Genomic DNA, 18,714 nt, shown 5'->3' with positions numbered 1-18,714 from the left:
CTGCACATTCATGGCTGCTTGCGCTGAAGACATAGCATTTAACACTAATGAAAATTTGCTTTTTTTAATTTGTCAAGACAAGTAGAATTATTATTGTAATATTTTAGTTTTAGTTTTATGTGTATTTATTTCCAGGAATACAACAATTAAACATCAATCATAAAAAAATTAGAGAACAGTGTTGTACATAAATAGATACCAAGAACAAATACATGTACCTGAGGAATGTCTAAAGTAATTTTTGGAATTTACGTTTTAGAGCTCATTTCCTTATTGCTTGTTGTTTAAAAAAGAAAAAAGAAGAAAAGAAGAAAACAGACACTAGAGAAGAGTTATCTTTTATCCACAGGTGAGCTGTACATGGCTTTGGTTGTCAGTTCAAGAGCCCATGCAAAGATTGTGTAAGTCTATGTCTTTTACAACATAGTGAATGAAGTGTGGTATATCGTACCTGTACATTTATATCAAATATCATAATCAATTAAAGACAATTTCAGTAGCCTTGCCTCAACTATTGAGCTGTGCAAACATTACAATGACGTGTTACATAATTCAAATAGGGTTTCTATTGGATGTATATTTACAGTAGGGTATTAAAATTGCCCTTAAAGGTAATACACAGTCTTGGTATGGGGTCATGAATTTGGTTCAAATGAATATATTGAAAGCAAATGCGATCCTACAATATTTAGTGATCGTTGTCGCGATTAATCGAGTCTAAAGTTATGAAATGGTAAATAATACACTCTTTATGTTGTATAGCTCCCTCTCAAAGTCAAGATATTAATTAAGTTACAAAACAATGTTTCTTGACTAAATCGACCAAATATGCTATTCCCGTTTGGAAATTATATATCACAACTACATATTCTGAGATTTTCATGGTCACAGCTACCATTGTACGGCCATAGGCGCTATTTGAAATTCATCAAAATTTACCGGGAGCACCGGTAAATTTTTATATTCAATTTCTCTCGAAAGCAGAAGTGTTTAAGGGCTCAATTTTCTAGTGCTTATAATATATCCAAGGGGCATCCAAATATATCAATCTTTGCAGTCATGTTATACTAACATCTACCGGTATATTTCATATCATGCGGTAATTGACAAACTATATTTTGTGCTACTATACTGCCTCAGGAGCGTGTGTCGCGTATTCACCTGTCATTCATTTGCATTCTATTCCATTCAGCTGTGTGGATGCAAGCAAGGCCCTTGCTCTAGAAGGGGTAGAAGCGTACGTGAGCCACAAAGATATTCCAGGAGATAAGTGTATCGTTGAAGGGTATGAAGTCTTCGCAACAGAGGAGGTGAGATTGAATTGGTTTGATTCAATTAGCTGCTGTGCATTTCATGCTAATAGGAGATAAAATGTATTGGAATGGAGTTATTTGTAAACCAGAGACTTTATACATATTAAAATTTGTATCACAACTGACTTAATTGCGATTTGCGAAAGTTTCTTCTTGTAAAACTGCTGTTATTTACAAAATTGCGAAAGTTTCTGATTTTACAGCAATGACTTGAAGAGATCTAAATCAAATAAAGAGTGAATTATATGGAAGTAATTGGAATAGGATTTTAGGATGACTACATCTTGACTACCACCCTCTGTACAATTACTACCTTCTCACAGGAAAGTTAACCCCAATCACCTCCAAACAATTAGATATTGAGTGTTGGTTGGTTACTTTGTTTGTTTTACCTGATTGTTAAGTAAGCGTGTGTGTACTCGTAAGTAAGCAACCAGCGGACCGACAGCTTTAAGTCCTCACTGAGGGACTTGGTAATGAGGATCAATGCCTTACTAAAGGGCACTGGCACATCAACTTGGTTTCGAACCCGGAACCTCCAGGTTACAAGACCACTGCTCTACCACTGAGCCATCATGCCTCTGTTTTATTGTGAATTTCTCGATAAATTATAATTATACTTTTGAAAGTGCATGGAAACAAAAATTATTCATGAAGCATTTTCATTACTTTGAGAGTATTTTGTCTACATTGCAGACTATGGCACGAGATCTGTAGATATTTTGGGTCACATGAACCATATGCTAACTACAAAATGTTTCTTTTGATAGGTCCACTGTGTTGGTCAGTGCATCGGTGCCATTGTAGCTACCTCACACCGTCTCGCCAACAAGGCTGCCAAGCTGGTTGAAGTCCAGTATGAAGACCTACAGCCGGTCATCTTGACCATTCAGGTAAGATGAGGTCAACACCTTAGGTCACTTTGATCCAAATATAGTGCTGGAGGAAATGCTCTGACATTTGCTCCGGCAACAGTTACTCTGACTTTTTTACATCAAAGATATAGGGTTAGGGTAAGGGCTGCAATGAGATATTAAGTTATGTTTAAGGATACCATCATAGGGTAAGGGTTAGGGTATAATGTTTGGTACAGATATGAAGTCAAAAATTTGAATAGTGTAGGATATTGAACTTAAGCAATTTTTGCTAGAGCATGTATCATACAACTGCTGGAGTCACAAAACCCCAATATATTTGGTGTGGAAAGTAAATGTATATATTTATATCATTCTTAATTTTCCTATCTTATGTCAGACATTCACTGAAAAAGTGATAATAATAAGCACTATCTGAAGAGCTGTACCATGCTTGATCAATGTTTATTATCTCCCATCAAGTCAACTTCTTATCCTAGTTTTAGTGAGGCTTCGGACAATACCTTAACCTGCTTCAGGATGCAATGAACCAGCAGTATAGTAGTGTGTAGGACTAATTGGTGTACTCCTCTCTACGCTGGTAATACCTCAGTCACACTTCCAAGCAACTCCAAACTGAGTGAATCTTAGCTGTATGAGGTACTGCTAGTTCTCATGCAGTCTGTTGTCAGTCTTGTGTTGGTCTCGTCGGTGTGACTTGGATGTAACTCTAATGAATCTCTACCATTGCAGAGGTTTTTAGTCTAGGCAAGGCTTTAAACCATTCCTTTTTTTCCAATTCAATTTAATTCAATTTATTTCTGTTTCTAACAAAACATTGCAAATCAATTATAATCATTTACAATAATTTAGGAATACATATTGGAAACAGAGGGGTCCTTAACTCGTTCCAGGATGTAGTGAAGTGATGATGCATAGGACTAATTGCATATAGGACTAATTGGCCATTCTTATTCCATCTTTGAGGTATAGTATAATGCTAATACTTAAACCATACCTTACCCAACTCAGGATGCGATCAAAGAGGATGCCATCTTCCGCGGACCCGACATCGACTCTGAATTCCACCATGGTGACCTGGAGGGGAGCTTCCAGCAGTCTGAGGGGATCCTGGAAGGCACCTTTGATGTGGGAGGCCAGGAGCACTTCTACATGGAGACTCAGATGTGTGTTGTGAGACCCGGTGAAGACGATGAAATGACCATCCATGCCTCTGCCCAAGCTATTACAAACGTGCAGGTAATGATTACTTGTATGCCTCCGACCTCCAAAGGCTGTACCGGAAGTATTAGTTTTAATGTTTGTTACCCTCACATGCTTGTAAGAAACTATGAAACTATAGTAGTATATTATTATGTAATGTATGTCTTAACCCATTTCCAGTGGGAACGGGGTGGATTCTGTATTAAGCCTATGGGAATTAAAGAATTCAGTGGTTAACGTGTTATTTTATGGTGACCCTATCACAGACCTCATGGTTTTAGGGTATCTCACCTTCTTCCTCATTTCATTCAAAAGCGAATATTGATGTTATCATAATTTCATACCAGACAGAAATGAATGTGTTTTTAATTTGAATTTGAATTTAATATCCCCACTCCCCTTCTTCAGTAGATGAATGAAGGAGATATAGGAGAATTGAGGAGGAGAAATAAGAATGGTGATCAGCAGAAAATGTTATAAGGAGAACAAGCAGCTGCGATGAGAAAAATTTTCAAGGGAAAGAGCATTGAGTAGATGTTTGTTCTACATTGCCTGTTCATCTATCACATGTATTCATGAATACACAGCTTGTAGGCTAGGTGTGATTGTATTAATTCTTTGCCTTGGAAAGAAAATACATGACTAGACCTGGACTGGAAAACTAAAATTGGCTTATTATTTCCAGTAGTCGGACCAGACTGTAAGCAGCATCCTAGAACTGGACCGGAAACCTTTTAACAGACAGTTTGTGGTTTCCCGTCTTGTGTGACCCTCCCCTTCACTTTATGAGATATGCAAAAGGTTGTATGACACATGGTCCGAAAACGTTTGCTCGGCTATTATTTTCCTATACTAACAAAGTTCTTAATAACTTCGAACCTGGACCAAACGCTATAACTAAATCTAACCCAAAACCTACACCTAACCTACATCTAATTTGCAACCGTATCCTCAACCTTCCATCTTTCTCAAAATAATGCCTGGAGCACCTTTGAACCCTTTGCCTACAGGAACCACATAGTCCATGTATATGAACCTGTGAGAATGAGAGTAATCAGTATTCAAAGGGTTGAAATATTATCATTTTGAAATGAGTCACTGCTTGTGTAGAGGTGTTGTGGTCTAGTGGATACGTCGCCGTACTGTCGACCACAAGGTCCGCAGTTCGAGTCCCGCCGTCGCACTAATGTCCTTTGGCAAGACATTGATCTACATTTGCCACACTCCACCGAGGTGAAGTAAATGGGTACCTGGTAGGAATTTATTCCTTGAAATGCTAGAGTGCCGTATGGAAGCTGTGCTAAAGCCAGGGTAATAATGGGGAGTGTCAGGAGGGTCAAATCTGACTGACATGAGCACTAAACAAGAACCCACTATTATTATTATTATTATTATTAACCAGAATGCTGTTGCGAGAGTTCTTGGTGTCCCTCGTAATCGCATCGCTGTTCAGGCCAAGAGGATCGGGGGAGCCTTTGGAGGAAAAGAAGAGTTCCTCACACACAATGCTGCATGTGCTGTAGCTGCCAAAATGTGAGTACTACACTGTGTATGTTTTCTGTTCAGAGTCCAAAGGCTTTTTTGTTCGAAAGTCAATACTTGCGTGGGTACTGTGTTCTGGCAACAATAGCTCTGTTGTTAGTTTCTTACACAGGAGGTATTTCTAACTTTAACCCCGAAGTCACCATGATACATTACGTAACCCTAACCCTAACCCTCACCCAATCCTAAATTTTATGTTACTCGCCGATCGCAAGACCAACCTGCTCACAAACCTGTGCACTGCTCATTTTAAGAAAAAAGTTAAAATACTCCTGATCACTATTTTCTCCAACTTTGTTTGTTTCTCCATCTTCATCAAAACCATAGAAACATACATATTTGTTCCTGTTTACAGGTTGGGCCGATCCGTGCGCATCCGATTAGACCGCTCTACAGACATGCTGATGTCAGGTGGACGCCATCCATTCCACGCAAAGTATCGCGTCGGTTACCGTAGCGATGGCCGTATCCTGGCTCTGGATGCAGATCTCTATGCTAATGCAGGCTATCGTAATGAGTCTACTACTTGGGTAATATACTTTTGACTTAAAGGGTACCATCACCAAACAATTTTTTTTGCTCTGTATGTTTAAGGTTTCGTGTATCCAAGTACATTAATCAAAATATGAGTTTTACACATTACTGCTGTTGAAAGTTTAGAGATGTTAGGGGTTTCATGTCGCTATATAATAATCAAAGTATAAAATATAACTTTTCTATAAAGAGTTATTGTAAGTTTAGTAGGAGGTTTCTCGGCAAAATGTGTATCACCACGCATTAGTTAAAAACATGTACTTTGACATGATTGGTAAGACTGAGCTTCGTTTGAGAGGGGGGCATTTCCAAAACTGGTCTTTACCTTAAACGGTGGAGTACTATTATGGTATGTTAGTATTTGAGTATTAGTATTTCAATGGATATTTTGTGATAAGAATTTTTAAAATCCAGTTCCGCTCATGGAAATACCTGCACTAGAAGATTTTTCAAATTTGATTCTTGAATGAATCTTTTTACTTTCTGTGCAACATATTTCTATGTTAAACAGCGCCTAGTACAAAATGCTTAACCAGTATTCCCTGCTATACAAATTCAGAAGAATCTTTGTCAAGTTGAAGAACACAGTATGTTAAAAACATGAGTTATTCACTTATACTGGCAACTCTTGATATTGGTGCCTTCCACACTATGAACATGACAGACAAAGAAAGCAGACAAAATATACAGTTCCTCAGGTAGACAAAGGAACATCCCTTCACTGCTATTATGTAAAAAGGTGAATATGCATGTGACACCTGTTTTATACCTTTTTACCAAATAGCAGTGAAGGGATGTTCCTTTGTCTGCCCGAGGAACTGTATACTTTGTCCGCTTTCTTTGTCTGTCATGTCCATAGTGCCATCTCCATATTTCTCATACTTTCAGGTTGTGCGCCAAAGTATGCTTGTATTTGAGGGTTTTTACAGCTTCCCTGGTTTCCGAGTGAAAGGCCACTGCTGTCGAACAAACATGCCGTCTAACACAGCTATGAGGGGCTTTGGTGCCCCACAGTCATTGGCTATCATGGAGCAGATCTTGTCAGAAGTAGCGATTGCGACAGGTGTCTCGTCGAGGAAGGTAAGCCCATGTAGCCTTGAGTGTTTTTTTTTTAACCCATCAAGGAGATGAGTTTTCCAACAGGGTACAGTCAAACCTGCTTTAGTGACCACCTGTCTATAAAGACCACATTTGTTGTTTCCCTTGAAAATGGTTTCTCATTGAAAAATGTAATAAAGGAACCTGTCTACAAAGACCACTTTTGTGTTTCCCGTGAGCGGTCGCTATAGACAGGTTTGACTGTACCAGTAAATTATCTGCTTTGCTTCTCCAAATTGACAACAACAACAAATTGTTCTGTCGCTTATTCAAAAACATTGTGTATTTATAGTGAGCCTTTATTATCAAATGCAGCAAAATGTTGCCAATTTACACATTTTACCATATGTATGTGTTGCTAAGAAAAGATTGAAATGCTCATTTTCCCTAGACATTAACATTAATAAGCATCAATTCTATTACAACAGAAAGGAGCTTGATTTAAGCAGAATAGAGAGGTAACCTCTAACCGATCCTAAGCTTGATTTCAAAGCAGTTTTAAGGGACTTTGACTACCCTCAAGGAATAGCTATCATCATTTCCACCAATGAATGTGGTAGAATCTATGAAATTGCTGAATGATTAGCCATGACTCCTGATTGATAATGACTAGAGTATCGGGTAATACGTTCTGTTGGAGACGTACAATGCTATTCAAAATATCTATACAAAATATTTAAAACCACAAATGAATGACATTATATTGGCCCTAAGAAATCCATTATGAATTAAAGTATCTTTGTGTACTACAGTTGTATTCTGATCAAGGATTCAAATCCTCTCTTCTTCAATACAGTCTCCTTTTAATTTGTCATAAACCATTCTTGTCATGAGAAAAACAATTTTCTCACAATTTTTTCATCTCGCTCTCAAGGTGCAAGAGCTCAACTTCAAACCTGATGGAGCGTTGATGATAGAGGGCGCTAATCCCATGGAAATGGACATCTTTAAGGAATGCTGGGATAGGTGTCTCCAACTGAGTGACTATGAGAAAAGACTGAATGCAGTGGAGCAGTTCAATAGGTGACTGTGCTCTCCATAATTCACTCAGATGCTCTCGCACTGAATAAACTTGAGTATTTCAAATACTTTGGGTTTCAAACCTGACCACAAAACAGGCTCATGTAGTTTTTTTTTTACTTTTTCAGCTTTTTTGCTTATTAAAAGAACACAAAGTATGCTTCTATTTACTGTATGTAGTATGAATACTCAATCTTCAAACACAGAACTCAATTGATTAGGAATAATTAAGTAATTAACAGTAGACGAGTAGTGGAGAAAATTATCATCGAGGAGAGGTTTTTTGTACAGCTTGCTTTCAGTTTCTTACTTTGACTTTGTCAGTGCTGCAGCTCTGTGTCAAGGATTGCAAACATCTGAAGTTTTTCATGACTGATTAAGGCCTTGTTCAGATAGGATGCGGCAAAACCAAGGAATGTCTTAACCCTTCACTTACAGGAACCTGGTGGTCCCTGTGTTAAGCCTATGGGAATTAGATAATTCAGTAGCCAACGGGTTAAAAATGACTTGAAGTGTTGTACTTGTCACATTTCCATATATCTTTAAAGAGCTTGGTGAATATGCGAAGGACCTTTGTTGTGGGCAGTTGGCATTCATATACCCATAACAAAATCTGTGGGATTTTTTTTTTAATGAGGCAGTTTACCGCGCTATATCTCAACAAGCCTGAATTCTTCCATCACTCCATCCATGTATCACTTTTTCAATTCATTTCAGGGTGAATACTTGGAAGAAGCGCGGTCTTTCCATCGTCCCCACTAAACATGGAATCGGAATATTTGGTCTTATGAGCCTCAATCAGGTGGGTTGTTGATTTTTTTGTATACCGTATTTGCCGGCGATAAGACCGCACCGCCACATAGGGCCGCACCCCCGATTTTGGCGTTTAAAAAAAAAAAAAAAAAACACTTTTTGTCGAAGGTGGGATTCGATCTCTTGCGGACACATGTGGATTGGGACTCGTAACCAGGGCCTTAGACCGCTCGGCTATCCCGACTCTAATGCCATCAATGCAGTTTTCTCTGATGTATACATTGAAATGGTTTTGAAATGGCGACTTCGCGTGCTGGATGCTTCGCGGCAGCTCCGTTAAACGGGCCCTTCTTTTACTTTTGCAAAGCATTGGCACGAACTTAGATCAAGATCTATCGGAAGATGCTGTTTTTGGAAGATTATTTTCGTCTTCATGTCAACAATGCAAGATAAAATTGTCGGTAAGATGTGTGGAAATGTCCTGTACCATAGTGGTATAGTTATTGTACCGTTCGTAGTCCCATATGTGCAAATTCGTGCTGGTTTTGACTTACTTTTTTTTGTTTTTTACTCTTTCGCCGTAAACGCCGCACCCCGACTTTTTGATATTTTCTCTTCCAAAAATACTGCAGCATTTACGCCGGCAAATACGGTACCCATGCTAGCAATTTTGGCATCAGACAGTGATGGTAACAAAGGGTGGGGAAATAGTCAATTTCATCATTATATTAAAACAATGGCTGGTCTACCATTACTACAGTGTTAATTTCATGCTAACAATTCACAACAATTTCTTTAAAAAGGTTTTAACAAAATGAAACTTCCCTTTGAAACACCAGGTGAGTTTGCAGTTCCATGGTGACTTTATAAGTCTCATTCATAAAGTTAAGCATACACACAAAGCATCTACAGAGGGCTACATTACATAATCGTGACACCTACAGTAAGTCGTACTATCACCCAATGTTGCTGAGTACTCATAATTGGTATACGGTAATTGGCAATACATTTGATTCATTTTACACAGGGAGCAGCCCTGGTTCACATTTACACCGACGGATCGGTCTTGGTCAACCATGCCGGCATTGAGATGGGGCAGGGCCTCTACACTAAACTTATCCAGGTATGTAGTCAGGTGTTTTTTTTTTGGGGGGGGGGGGGGCTGATACTTCTGTTGTACTTCCGTCAGCCTCATAGGGGACCCACACGTTTGATATGCTGGCTCCTGCCTCTCTTTACCTTGTTTTTTTCTTTCTATTTAATATCTGGTTTTCTTTGCACTCTCGTATGATATTACCTACATTCCAGAATCAAGGTGACTGTCATAGATGTTAATCAAATTCTCTTGTTCTCTCGGTGCATTCAAGACCAAATTCATCATGAATTTTCTTCAAGTCACCTTCATTCCAAGAAATGTCTAAGAAACTATTATAGAAGAGTGCGAAACTTGCTAGGTTGTACTACACATACTCAGGCAGCATTTGCTCTGCAGCAAATACCCTACAGTAAACTACTTCCAAACTTCAGTCCTGAACCGAACACTACACCCAACCCTAACCCTAAACCTAACCTGAAACCCATCCCTAAACCTAACCTGAAACCCAGTTGCTACAATAATCACAATCCTATATTTTTAATGAAATATAGCCCAGAGAATTGTAGCCGGGCAAATGTAGCAGCACCACTTTTCGGGCAGATCCATTGTGAATTGTTACACAACAATTGACACAACAAATTAACAGGCAGTTTTTCTCAGGATCATAATACCAAGCCATCATGGACAAAACACTAATTGATCGGTTATTTTGATGTTTGACCTTGAGGTTGCAAGCAGAGCGCTAGATGTACCTGTGAGTAAGATTCATACCAGTCCTACAGCTGTGGATAAGGTGCCTAATACAACAGTAACAGGTGGAAGCACTGGCACCGATTTACATGGTACTGCTGTTAAGGTAAATATGTAAACTTTACTAGTCCTCCTTCCTCTTATCATTCTTTAGCATTTCTTTATTCATCGTTTCTCACATTTGTCATTCTCTATCTCTCTCACCCTCTTTCCCATCCTTTCTCTCACATTTTTCTCTCTCCTCACATTAGCCCCTTTTTTCCATCCTTCTTCCTATTTTCTCTCTCTCTCTCTCTCTCCTTTTCTCTGTATCATCTCTTTTTACCTTCTGTCCTGTCTTGAAATCAACATTTTAAACTTTTTTTTTGCAGTGCCCTCCAACCATTAATACTGGGATTAAAGATTATTTTGTATTAATTGTTATGTATTAAAATTTGTTATGATGCAAATGCTTCTTTGGGCTTTACAGTTGTTATTATCATTATGCCAGTTTACTGTATTTCAAACCTACACACCTGTACAAGTGTTTGAAGAAGATTTTTTTTCTTCTAAAGGATGTTTATTTGTGCATTGAAGATGATCAAAATGCTTCTAAGAAATCGTCTACTTGTCCTGTTTACCCTACACACAGGCTTATTGAAGGGCAATCACATCATTCATTTGTCTGAAAGCAGAGAAATAAGAGAAATCGAAGGGTGAAAGTTTGAAACAAATCTGACCAATAATAAGAAAGTTATGAGGGTCAGAAATTGTGGGATTACTGAATGTATGCAAATAGCAATTTGGTGATTTGATTGTGAAATATTCACAGACTGCTCTCCTACTTTGTGACAGTGACGCCAACAATTCAGCCAAGTTGAAGTTCCTATACATATAGTGATTACAAATTTGAAAAATCCATAACTTTCTCATTTTGGGTCAAATATTGTTCAAAATTTGATTGATCTGCTACTCTGATTATTTTAGATTAGTTTACTACAAAGGTTTGATTTCCCTTTTAATTCTTTTATTCCTTATTTTAGATAGCCTGCGATATCTTAAAGGAGCGCCTTGAGCCATACCAAACAGCCAACCCTAAAGGTACATGGGAAGATTGGGTAAGGAACTTTTTCTCTTATACTTATGATTATTAGAATTCAAGTGAGACTCTGCAATCCCCCATAAGATCAGAAAAGAAATGAACTTACACCCCCCCCCCCATATATATATATATATATATAAGTCGTTCAACTGGATTAAAGAAAGTGGAGCATACAGAGTGATGTTTTTAGTATAGTACACCACTTTGGAACTCAAATCATGCTAGTGCAGATTAAAATAGTTTTTGATGATTGGACCCCTGTATTGATTTAATTGTAAATGTAGGTTATTTTACATTGTTTACAAGTTTGATTTATATAAATTATCATTGATCTTAATTGTGAGGGATCAAGTTTCCAGTAAATCACAAGTAAAGTTTTATTGATTTTGTTTTCCTCTTTACAGGTCAGTGCAGCCTATAATGATCGAGTTAGCCTGTCCACTACAGGCTTTTACAAGTAAGTCCATTCTTCTTCTTCTCCTTCTGGCAATCTTCAAAGGGCTAGATGCAACATATCACAAAGATGCCCTAAAGATTCCAAGCGGTGCAGGGTAGATAAAATAATTTTTAGCGTACACTACATTTGCTGGAAGGCTAGTTGGAGATTAATAGAAGAACTCATATGCTGAAACCCCATCAAACTATAACCTTCTCTCCTTGACAAGATTAGTACATGTAAGCCTAGATTTAATGTTACAGCAGTCAATGTTGAATCAAAGCTTTAAAGAGAAGGTTGAGTTCTTGAAAAAGGTGAAAAATAATTTTTGAGCGTTATCATTGTATTATGCAAGTGCGGAAGAACATCAGGTAAAAAATGTTCCCTGAAAAGTATGGCTCTTCAAATGCCTCAATATTCTAAATATGGCCTAGCTGTAACATCATAAAAGTCAGGACAGAGTTTAATGCACATGTTCGTGTAGTCCCATATACCAGTACATCTTTCTGTGTACAGTGCTTGTAACTGTACCAAAACTGGGCCAAATTTCTCATCATTTTGATGATTCCAGAATCTTGCAGTACACACCAATACCTATATGCCAGATGTTCAACCATTTCTGATCGATTCCACAACCTTTCTTTCATAATGCAATCGCATGACCAGAACTCAACTTTATCTTTAACCTGAATTCCAACTTGAAGACATGGCTGTTTCAATTGTAAACAAGCCTTTGTGCATTCTTCCATTTGTCTCCCAAGTATGTACTTTACAAGGTGAAAATTTACCTTTGAATAAAAAAATTAATGCTTGACAGAGGAAAATGGCACTTTGTGAGCTCTTGATTCACCTGTATTTATCCTTGTGGAACTCAGAATAACATTTCTAGATAGACTGTTCCATACAGATGTTGGTTGTTGTAGTTGTTGTTGATGGATGTGGTTTTGTTGGTTTTGTAATTCTTGATGGTGGTGGTTATGTAGTTGATGTTAATGGTGTTGGTTTTGTTGTCATTGTTTTTGTAGATCTACTCTTTTCACTCTTCCCATTGTCTAGGAGGCCTTTCTCACCCTTTGACTGGAATACCCTGACCGGTAACCCATACTTCTACTTCACCATGGGGGCCGGTGTGTCGGAGGTGGAAATTGACTGCCTCACAGGAGAGCATCAGTTACTACGAACCGATATCGTCATGGACGTTGGCAAGAGCATCAACCCAGCCATAGACATAGGCCAGGTAGGGATGCACTTGTAATTGTGAATTTTAGTTAAAAGTCCTGCAACAGAAATGAGTTCAGATTAATCACAAGTAATGATAGTGGAACATAAGATTTGTATGCAAGTATATTTGTATATTTTTATTTGTAATAAATGAGTTTCTCCAGTTTTACCTGGAAGCCCAATACCACCTTTAAGCCTCGTTTAGAACTTCAGATATGAAGCGGCAAAACCGCGGCTTATTAATGATGACACAATTTGTAATTACGCTTCACATTTCTCTATCTTATAATACAGAGATTAGTGAACATGCACGAGTCCTTTGTTGAGAGCATTTGCCATTCATTTAACATGTGAAGGAGAAAAAGTGATTTTTTCTGCAGTTTACTGTGCCTTATTTTTATGAGCCTTTAAGATGCATATCAGACAATAGAGCAGATGGGGGTTAAGGAATGGGTTCTCCCAGATTAATCTACAAGTATTATTTACGACGAAGCATGGAATCACAAAATACACAAAAGAAACGATTAATTCTGGGGAGTTCTGGATTTTGCTTATAGCTTTTAGCTCTAGGTTTAAATACAAATACAGATATCCGCTTTTTAAAATGAATATCTGCCGCATTGAAAGTCATATGTATATTATTTTTTTTGTTTTTACCGGTAAATATTTGATTAAATGCAATACACTAACTTCAACTCTTCACGTAATGTAAATATGTATCGGTATGTTATGTTGAATTCAAAACACACGGACAAGCACAAGAATGGACTTTCTTATACTTCTGCCAATTCGTCCCTATTTTCACGAAGTGACGGTAGTGAATAAAAATCGCATTCACTTTGTGTTACGATTTTCCTCACTACCGTCACTTCGTGAAAATAGGGACGAATTGTTATTGGTTTATATTGAGTAAAGTCCAGACTATTAGTCAAGCTAGACTGTGCCCTATAATTTGATGACATCTATGTGATCTCTTTCTTCATCTCTCTCTCTATAAAAGATTGAAGGAGGCTTCCTCCAGGGCTATGGCTACTTCACCATGGAGGAGAAAAGATTCAACCAAGAGGGCGCCCTAACCACCGACAGCCCTGACTCCTACAAGATCCCATCAGCTAAGGACATTCCAAAGGAGTTCAACGTGACCCTCCTGAGAAACATGCGCACCCCTGAAGATCATCTCTACTCCTCTAAGGTAAAACAAACAAAAAACTTGGCAGCAGGATGCAAAAGCAAGTTTGGGTCAACTTTTGAAACTGTTTAGTTTTGATTGCTGGAATAATAATATAACTGTTAAAGGTTAAGACCAGTTTTGGAAATGCCCCCCTCTCAAAAAATGAAATGGAAGCTCTTATTATCAATCATGTGAAAGAATATGTTTTGAATAATACGTGATAATACAAATTTATCCGAGAAGCCGCCTACTAATTGATATATTTGGTAAATTATTATATCTATTTGGACCTGATAGATATTGCGCATGTGTCGTGGAATCCTATATATATCTTTCTGTGTACATTGCTTGTAACTTTACCAAGACTGGGCCAAATTTCTTATCATTTTGATGATTCCAGAACCTTGCAGTACACACCAATACTTATATGCTAGATGATCAACCTTTTCTGATCGATTCCACAACGTTTCTTTCATAATGCAATAGTAACATGACCAGAACTGAGCTTTATCTTCAACAACATGAATAATATGCATACTGATATTTTTTGTGTAGATGTATTCAAAGAGTTGATAGGATGTGCCTTTCTTGAAATGCACATCCATCTTCCTAGCATCCATGTTCTCTATTCTGCTTGGCACGTGATGATTTACTGAGTCCATTTTAAAGTCGGGTCAGGAAAGGGATGAAATTTCATTTCAATCTCGTCACTGGAACAGACACTTTGTCCATGAGATGACTGCCAGACTCATCTAGGCTTAGGAAATATTCTGTGTACTTAGATGAATATTGAAATTGATAGTAATGGAGATTTTAAAGTAGGCAGAGAAATGTTTCCCCAAAACCTCTTGCTGGTTTCTGCAATACTGAATTTCAGTGATGAGCTTTCTTTAAACTCTTAATCATTTCCAACTACAAGTTGCCTTGTTTTAATCCCTTGGGAATGACAGGTATCTGAAGACAATGGATTAATAAGTAAATTCTACTTTCTATTTACAGGGTATCGGAGAACCGCCCTTCTTCATTGGGGCTTCTGTATTTTTTGCCATCAAGCACGCCCTCACGAGTTCTCGCTCTGACAATGGCTTGGGTGGTGTCTTCAAGTTCAACGCACCAGCCACTGTCCAGAATGTACGCATGACATGCGGTGATCTGAAGACGGAAGAATAATTTGTGGTGGAGGGAGGATATGTGAAATTACTTTTGTAATGCAAGTTTAAGTAGAGCTTGTGATACATGTTGGCAGAAATACCTTGGACAGGTTTGAATGTGGAATAAAAGGTTGTGTGTGATTGATGTATAGGGAACCTACTACCATTATTATAGTCATTACTTTCCTTATTATAAAGGCAAGGTAAACTTCAAAGTCATTTTATTTTCCTTATTCCATGTAGAAAATATAGAATGTGACAATCATGTAAAATGTACTGTTCTTGAAATGATGTTACATTTCAATTCAAGTAATGACATGGATTGCTTTCTATTTCCACAATCTTGGTGTTTGCATAATTTTGCTTGCATATTCTGTCTAAAATGTCTTCCCTATTCAAAGTCAGCTTATGTCAATATACTCAGTACTTATTCATATGCAGTATATATGTATTAAAGTTCAGAATATTATTTCTAAAAATATTAATGGGGTAAATGCAATCATGAAGTGATTACTGGTGCTTTTTTCTTTCGTCAAACTTTTAGGTTTGGGCATCAGCTGCTTCTTCTGCAGCTTGATTGTAAAGAAACAAGATGAAGTTTATGTAATCACAGGCTACCAATAATATGGAAATATAATTTTTTTTTGAAGAACTTTTAAAGAAGAATTGCTCATTCAATGACAATTGGTGTGGGGCTTCGCATCTTATTTTACATATTTTTTTCTTTCTTGTTGATGAAAAGTAATTTATGTTGTATTACTGCTGTTTTTCTTTGTTTGGGGGAGAGGGGGGGGGGGGGTGTTGTTTTGTGTTTTTTTTTTTAATTTCTTTTTTTGAGGTGACATGATTTCACAAAATTTATCCTAATTATGTTATAAAATTATAACTTATAATTAAGTAATTTATCTTCTTATTTTTCTTTTTTAAAGTTTACTGGATTTTAGAATATATAGATTCATGACCACTTCACAGAGTGAACCTTGACAAACTGTTTTGAATAAATCGCTGAATTAATGAAAAAGACTAAGCAAATCTGTTTGCAACCGTCCTTGCAGTGTGTAATGTACAACTTACATTATGTTGGTGAATATACAAACTACATGCTGCATGTATATTGACTATACCTAACTGATCATTTCTGCATATCTTCAGTGGATTTCTATGTGTGAAACACATTGGACATTGTAGATGTTCTTGAAATGTAAACAGAATAGGAAATGAGAGCATTGTGTAAAAGTAAGAATGCAGAACTGTATTGAAATATAACTGGTATATATAATATAGTGATAAAATGTGCTATTATTAGTAATATTATTATCATTTTTATTTTTAATATAATTGATATTAGTGCTAACTGGCACTGCCTGTAAGAAAATAATTTCTGCTATTTGTACTTAATCTTTGTCATTATGATCTCATTGCTTTAATTATTACATAGTATTACCTATTTTGTTTCCTGTAATTTTGAAGTTTGCTTTTACTATTGTACAAATCCTGTAATTCGGCTTTCGAGCCCCGATTGATTTTTATTTCACTAAACCATTACTACTACATCACTATTATTAATATCAGTATTATTATTATCGTTATTATTGTTATCATTGTTATTATCCAAATTCCAAGTCATACAAGATATAGTTTTACTTTTTCAACCATATTTGCAGTAATTTGATAGTATATTTTGGTAATTGCCAAGTGCCAAATTCTTTCAAGAGACTCAGATATAGGACCTATTTTTAAGAATGTTGCCAAGTTTTCAAGGTCCAATATCAGAGGCAAAATTGTCAGTGACAAATTATTTTTCTTCTAATATTGTAACCTCTGTTATTCTTACTATTACAAATATGTACAGTACCTATGGAAAATTAAAAAAAATTGCTGCTGCTTTGAAATATAAAATGTAATGCATGAATTAAGACAAGTTGAATGGATTTATGGTAATGTATCTTAATTTGCAGAGAATATATCACATGCAAAATACTAAGACATATTGTATAGATTTATCTTAATGTATTTTAATTTGCAGAGACTATATCAAAATTAGATTTTGCTGTGACATATATATGTGTTTCATTATTAAGATGCTGATAATGATGATGTAAACGTTATCTGGAAGTAACATCAATAAAGGGTATACTGATACATTTTGAATATATTAAGGATCTTCTTTGTCATTATTTTTTTTCTACAGCCTACTTAATTAAAAAAAAATTAGTTGAATTGAATGAAATAATCAGTTAAGTATGTTGACATTGGACAAATGTAACCAGATTTTGAAGGAAAATGTGTTTTGATTTGATGTGTTTTAATTTGACATTTTTATAATTTAAAATTACAACTCATATTGAACTGACAATTGTATAATATAAAGTGAATGCCAAGCCTGGTCCCTCAACTTGGGCTGTACAGTATATAACTGCGACATTCAGTTGAAAGTCAGAGCCGGCGGAGCGACTTCCAAAGTGGGGGGGGGGGGGGGCACTCACAAAAAAGGGCACTTTCTGGGGGAAAGGGCACCTTCCAAGGGAAATCTCAAAGGCGAAACTATACAATACTTATCGAAAGAGTTAAGACACTTATTAGAAAAGAAAAGAAGCATGTGTCAAAGTACAAAGGCTAATTATCAAGGTGAAAATGGGGCACTGTTTACACCTAAAAAAAAAGAGGCACGCACCAGGGATGAAAAAGGATTTTATGGGGTAGGGGGAAGGGGGGGGGGGGGGGTAAGCGGAGACTTTTTTTTTTTTTTGGTCTCGAAATTTGAAAATTTGACATTTTTTCGTTGGGGGGGGGGGTAAGGTCACTTTACGTTAGCCGTGGGCATAATTTTTTTTTTTTTTTTTTTTTTTATTTAAAAAAAAAAAAAAAAAAAAAAAAAAAAAAGGGGGGGGGTTTAGTTTTTTTTTAGGGGGGTTTACATACATAAAAAATACCAAAGGGGGGTTTGAACTCCCAACCCCCCCCCCCTGCGTACGCCCCTGATCGGAGGGGAAAGGGGGCTTTTGTGAGAAGAGGTGAGTGACTCTTATTACAAAGAAAAGAGGCACGTGTTGAAATAAACGGGGCACTCGTCAAAGATGAAAAGGTAAAATTATAAGAAGGGGAAGGGGCACTTAAAAGAAGGAAAATATTCATTTATTAGGAAGGAAAAGGGGGACGTGTCAAAATAAAAGGGGCACTTTTGGGGTACTTGAAAAAGTGAGGGCACTGTGCCACCCTCCTGCCCCCCGGGAGCGCCGCCTCTGCGACAGGCGCAGCTCGCTGACGACTAATATAGTATTTATTTGGATGCTGAAAAAAATAAGCACCCGGAAAGGGACCTACACTGTACATTGGAGTGCCACATGCATGCCTAAATAGATTTGTTCTAAATTCCAAAATACTCGCACATAAAATTGGTAAAGTCCTGAAAATTACACATACCCTTTTAGAGAGCCCCTTGTTAACTTAGACCTAACGAGATAGTACAC

The 18,714-nt window shown here is 37.1% G+C and overlaps 1 protein-coding gene across 2 annotated transcripts in view; it reads left to right on the top strand.

The window, feature by feature from the left end:
• Nucleotides 1-16,047, top strand: part of LOC585597 (xanthine dehydrogenase-like) — a 35,263-nt gene extending 19,216 nt beyond the window's left edge. For both annotated transcript variants that reach the window (XM_030991475.1, XM_030991476.1), the window contains 16 exons: nucleotides 350-401; nucleotides 1,193-1,310; nucleotides 2,084-2,206; nucleotides 3,200-3,427; nucleotides 4,794-4,924; nucleotides 5,289-5,463; nucleotides 6,356-6,547; nucleotides 7,440-7,588; nucleotides 8,303-8,387; nucleotides 9,366-9,461; nucleotides 10,162-10,290; nucleotides 11,207-11,281; nucleotides 11,670-11,722; nucleotides 12,758-12,938; nucleotides 13,923-14,114; nucleotides 15,093-16,047. In XM_030991475.1, the coding sequence (XP_030847335.1) occupies nucleotides 350-401; nucleotides 1,193-1,310; nucleotides 2,084-2,206; nucleotides 3,200-3,427; nucleotides 4,794-4,924; nucleotides 5,289-5,463; nucleotides 6,356-6,547; nucleotides 7,440-7,588; nucleotides 8,303-8,387; nucleotides 9,366-9,461; nucleotides 10,162-10,290; nucleotides 11,207-11,281; nucleotides 11,670-11,722; nucleotides 12,758-12,938; nucleotides 13,923-14,114; nucleotides 15,093-15,263 (2,150 nt within the window). In that variant the 3' untranslated portion in view covers nucleotides 15,264-16,047. The remainder of the gene's footprint in view (nucleotides 1-349; nucleotides 402-1,192; nucleotides 1,311-2,083; nucleotides 2,207-3,199; nucleotides 3,428-4,793; nucleotides 4,925-5,288; nucleotides 5,464-6,355; nucleotides 6,548-7,439; nucleotides 7,589-8,302; nucleotides 8,388-9,365; nucleotides 9,462-10,161; nucleotides 10,291-11,206; nucleotides 11,282-11,669; nucleotides 11,723-12,757; nucleotides 12,939-13,922; nucleotides 14,115-15,092) is intronic.
• The last annotated feature ends 2,667 nt before the right edge of the window (nucleotides 16,048-18,714 follow it).

The sequence above is a fragment of the Strongylocentrotus purpuratus genome, unplaced genomic scaffold (genome assembly GCF_000002235.5).
Source record: "Strongylocentrotus purpuratus isolate Spur 01 unplaced genomic scaffold, Spur_5.0 spur5_scaffold_2, whole genome shotgun sequence".
Lineage (NCBI taxonomy): Eukaryota > Metazoa > Echinodermata > Echinoidea > Camarodonta > Strongylocentrotidae > Strongylocentrotus > Strongylocentrotus purpuratus.
The sequence above is the reverse complement of the archived record's forward strand: the minus strand, read 5'-3'. Positions and strand labels throughout refer to the sequence as shown.